Source organism: Strigops habroptila, chromosome 22 (genome assembly GCF_004027225.2).
Source record: "Strigops habroptila isolate Jane chromosome 22, bStrHab1.2.pri, whole genome shotgun sequence".
Lineage (NCBI taxonomy): Eukaryota > Metazoa > Chordata > Aves > Psittaciformes > Psittacidae > Strigops > Strigops habroptila.
In genome coordinates, this window is record NC_044298.2 from 1,404,637 (window position 1) to 1,409,144 (window position 4,508).

Genomic DNA, 4,508 nt, shown 5'->3' on the forward strand with positions numbered 1-4,508 from the left:
AGGAACTGTCTCTCAGGCATGTGCTATGCGCTGGCTCACGTGGTGTAACCTGTGTGTCTGCTGAGGGCATTGTGGTGGGGGGTTTGGTGATCCTGTCACGGCTGCTGTGGCTGGATGTTTTGGGAGGTGTTTGGCAGCGTGGTCTACCTTATGGGCTGGTTTTTGAGGAAGGGCAGAAAAGGTCCAGAGAGTCTGTTCCAGGGCATGGAGCTTTAAGAAACTCTCCTGTCATTCCAGGGCAGAGCCATGTCTGCATGCTGAAGGTGGGTGGCGCAGGGACTGGCTGGCAAGATCTTCGCCTGCAGCAGGTGGGGCAGAGAAGGCCAAAAGTGCTCCGAGGAGCACTGGGAGACAGAGGGAAAACTGGAGGTGAACATGGTGCAGGGGTGCAGGAATGTGGAGGCGATGGGGGCAAGGCATTTGGGGAGGTGCTGGAGACCGGTGACGCTCTCCCCCTCTGACCAGTGGCCTTCCAAGAGGCCTTGAGCTTGGCCTTTGCCCCTGGGCTGTGTCTCCTGCCATGCCAATCCGCGAGGCCTGGTGCTGCGGGCAGCCCATGGGGAATGGCCAGCGCGGGCAGTAAAGTCTGTGTGGGGCCCATCAGGCCTTGCTGGGCTGCACAGTGCGGGAGCCTAAGGCTGGGAGATGAGAGGGATGGTAAAAAGGGAGGAAGTGTGGTTAGTGGAGGTGGGCATGGTCTGTGCTCTCTGTAACCCTCCCGTAGCAAGATGTGATTCCTGAGGGAAGGCAGGAGGATGCCAGGAAGTTTCCAAAGGTCCCTCTGAGAAGGCAATGTGTGGGAGCTGACTTGAACACTCATGAGAACCCATGCTGCCACTAGGGGTATTGCATGGGGGGGAAATAAAATGAAAAGAAGGGTCAACATTGCGATGCAACACAGCTTTTATTGCAGTTTGAGGGGGGAAGGAGTTGGGAGAAGTGGAAAGCCCCAGCCAGGAGAAGCCCATGTCTCCGGGCCGTGGGCAGAGCTAGGTAGAGCAGTAACCATGCTGCAGGAACAGGCACCCATCATGGGGCTACATTGTCATGTGAAGTATGTCTGAAAGCGATACTGAATTGGGGCATGAAATACTCAGAGTTGGCCACCAAGAGCTACGAGGCGTCCAAGCTCTGGATCCAGGCAGTGCTGAAGGGATGTACTGTGCTTGGGCATCATCATGCTGGGATGTGCCGGGGGTTTTCCTGGAGCTTTCTGTTGTCTGAGGCCAACACCAGGTGGGGCTTAGCAGCTCCCACAGCTGCCACCGAAGGACATGAGGCCTCGGCCCCAGCCGCCATATCCGCAGCCCCCAAAGCCTCCGTAGCCTCCACAGCTACCATAGCCTCCATAGCCCCCATAGCCACCAAGGCCTCCATAGCCCCCGTAGCCCCCAGACCCTCCATAACCACCACGGCCTCCAAAACTGCCGCCAGAGCCCCCGGCAATGGCGGGGACTCCCGCTGAGCCCACAGCGCTGTGCTGCGGGAAGGAGCTGAGGATGGGTCCGGGGAAGGTGACCACCGTGGCCGGGGGCTGGATCACCACCGAGGAGCTCGGGCACTGACGCACACAGGGCTCGTTGGTGGTGTCAGCCAGCGGGCACGGGGCGGCCACCCCACACGAAGGGGCACACAGGCTGGAGCAGGACATCCTTCTCTTCGGGTGGTCAAGCTGCAAGACAAGTCAGAATTACGCTGCAGTTCAAGGCCTGACGCCAAATCCCTCCTCACTCTCTTGCACTTGTTACCTCTGCTCCAGGATATTCCCTGGATCATCTCAGGCAGTCAGAGCAAAGTCCCATTCCACAGTGGACCTGCTGCTGGAAACCCCTTGCTCTCCCCCATGCTCCCTGGGCCTGACTGCCTCATAGGAAAGAAGAAAAGCCTCCTCATCAAATGAAGATGGGAAATGGGTGAGATCCAAAGGGACCGGAGCGCATCAGTATTACCTATAGATCTTATGTGCAAGTTTAAATTCCCAGCCTTTCCCTGCCTCTGAGAGAGCACCATTACATCTCAACTATTCATGATGAAGTGGGGTGGAGAAGACAGCAAAAGAGATGTTGAGGAAGACAGAGCTGAGGAAGGAAAGAAGGACGTAAGTCTTGGACTTACCAGAATGATCAGGAGAGTCGAGTGGAAGAAGCTGGATAGGGAGCAGTGAAGCCCTCAGCTCTTTTATACATGTCCCAGACAGCCTGGGGCAGTGGCCAGCATCAGCCACAGAAGCCCCAGCTAATGATGAAATCACTTGGTGAAGCCTCATGAAACAAAATGAATCCATCCTCCTTGGGGAGAGTAGCGAGCAAACGTGCCCTGCAGAGCAAACAGGGAATGAGAGGGAGAGACCATGACGCGCCATGACATGAAAGAAAAGGCGATGCTGTAGCTGACCTCATGGCACCAATAAACCCCGATCGATCCCTAATCCTCCCACTTTGCTCATGCGCTGGAGCCTCAGGCACCTTGCAGAAGTGCTTTGCAATCCTGGGTACAGCATTCACGCCTGCATTACCTCTCTTTTACAAGGTGGCCAATAGAGGCATTGGGAGGTTGGGTGAAGGGAGACGTCATTCCACGTGCTTGGAATGGGTCCCAAAGGGCCACCATCTTCCAATGCACTTGTGGGGAAACAGGTCAGGAGCATCCCTTAGCCATCTCTATGATCTTGCTTATCAGGGTGTGACTGAGGCTCTCTGATTGACAGCCATGCAAAGATGAAGAGCTGCAGTTGCAGTCTGGGGGAAGACCCACATTCTGGGAGCTCAACACTGATGTGTTTGGGGAGCAGTGAGATCCGGCAGCAGGGTCATGTGAGAGGGTGACGTGCACAGAGTGGTGGGAGGGCAAGAAGGGAAGCAGGACTCCTCCGGCTTCCTCAGCCACTTGTCTGTGAGCGTGGTCCTCCTTGAGCCCTCTCTGGATGGACTCGATTCCTCAGCTGGACATTGAGGGCTGCGCACGAGAGGCCACTGAGCACCCGCAGATAGCCAGGGTGTACGTGGCCACGCTTGCCACACGCGCAGGCATGCTGGGCCCTCCAGGCTCACTGAGGAATGGGTAGTTAAATTGGGGGATTAATGACAGATGTGTGTTTATTGGTGCTGCAATGTCAGCTAAAGCAGCGCCTTCTCTATCATGGAATTTGCCATGCCATACCCCATCACCCATATGCACTCCAGGGCATGTTTGCATACCACTGACCCTATAAAGAGAGACAAGACTTTCTTGTATTATAATGGGTGTCATGAAGTTCATCCACTGAGTTCCATGAGTCCTAGTGGATTCTGCCCGCACGCCGTGGCCGACGCCCCGGGCACTGTGGGACATGTATAAAAGAGCTGAAGGCTTTGCAGCCTCTATCCAGATTCCTGCATTGGACTCTCCTGATCAAACGGGTAAGTGCAGCACTTGGAAGCCTCTTGCAGATCTCTCCCTGCCTCCCTTGATAGGGTTCCTTGCCCTCACACTTGCCTAACCTCTGGTGCATTTTCCAGGACTCCGTGACCACCTGAAAGATGTCTTGCTCCAGCCTGTGTGCCCCTTCGTGTGGGGTGGCCGCCCCGCACCCGCTGGCTGACACCACCAACGAGCCCTGCGTGCGTCAGTGCCAGAGCTCCTCGGTGGTGATCCAGCCCCCGGCCACGGTGGTCACCTTCCCCGGACCCATCCTCAGCTCCTTCCCGCAGCACAGCGTTGTGGGCTCAGCGGGAGTCCCCGCCATTGCCGGGGGCTCTGGCGGCAGTTTTGGAGGCCGTGGTGGTTATGGAGGCTCTGGGGGCTACGGGGGCTATGGAGGCCTTGGTGGCTACGGAGGCTTTGGGGGCTGTGGATATGGCGGCTGGGGCCGAGGCCTCCTGTCCTTCGGTGGCAGCTGTGGGAGCTGCTAAGCCCCACCTGCTGCTGGCCTCAGACAAGAGAGAGCTCCAGGAAAGCCCCTGGCACATCCCAACATGATGATGCCCAATGGAAGAACATCCCTTCAGCACTGCCTGGATCCAGAGCTGGGACGCCTCATGCGTGCTTGTTTCCCAGCTCTGCCTTCCTCCTACCCTGCTTGAGCTTCGCTTCAAGGCTCTTTTCCCCCTGATGACAGAGACCTGCACTGGGCTCCTGCTCCTACAGCATGGTTAATGCTCTTTGTTGCTCTGCCACTGACTGGAGTTGTGGGCTGCGCTTTGTCGTGGCTCTGCTCTAGTCCCAACACCGTATCCACTTTAAACTGCAATAAAGGCTGTGTTGCACCGCAGTGTTGACCCGTGGTTTTTTCTGCTTCTTTCTTCTTCTTTCCACATGCTTAACCCTCCGCACATGTTGACCTGCGGTCGTGGTTTAAGCCCAGCCGGTAACTGGGAACCACGCAGCCGCTCGATCACTCCCTCTCTTGTTCCTCCCTCCGCTCCGGAGGACTGTGGAGGGGAATCGAAAGAATGTAACTCCCATGGATGCAGATAAGAACAGTCCAGGACCTAAGTTATAATACAAAACCACTACTACTATCACCACTA

The 4,508-nt window shown here is 56.5% G+C and overlaps 2 protein-coding genes across 2 annotated transcripts; one reads left to right on the top strand and one right to left on the bottom strand.

Moving 5' to 3' along the window:
- Positions 1–1,243: 1,243 nt before the first annotated feature.
- On the bottom strand, positions 1,244–1,651 carry LOC115602727 (claw keratin-like). Its single transcript, XM_030474109.1, has one exon. It carries the CDS (start codon positions 1,649–1,651, stop codon positions 1,244–1,246), a length of 408 nt encoding a protein of 135 aa, XP_030329969.1.
- Positions 1,652–3,518: 1,867 nt separating this feature from the next.
- On the top strand, positions 3,519–3,890 carry LOC115602735 (claw keratin-like). Its single transcript, XM_030474122.1, has one exon. It carries the CDS (start codon positions 3,519–3,521, stop codon positions 3,888–3,890), a length of 372 nt encoding a protein of 123 aa, XP_030329982.1.
- The last annotated feature ends 618 nt before the right edge of the window (positions 3,891–4,508 follow it).

Coding starts and splice junctions, on each gene's coding strand:
- LOC115602727 (XM_030474109.1), bottom strand. CDS start 1,651: ATGTCCTGCTCCAGCCTGTGTGCCCCTTCGTGTGGGGTGGCCGCCCCG.
- LOC115602735 (XM_030474122.1), top strand. CDS start 3,519: ATGTCTTGCTCCAGCCTGTGTGCCCCTTCGTGTGGGGTGGCCGCCCCG.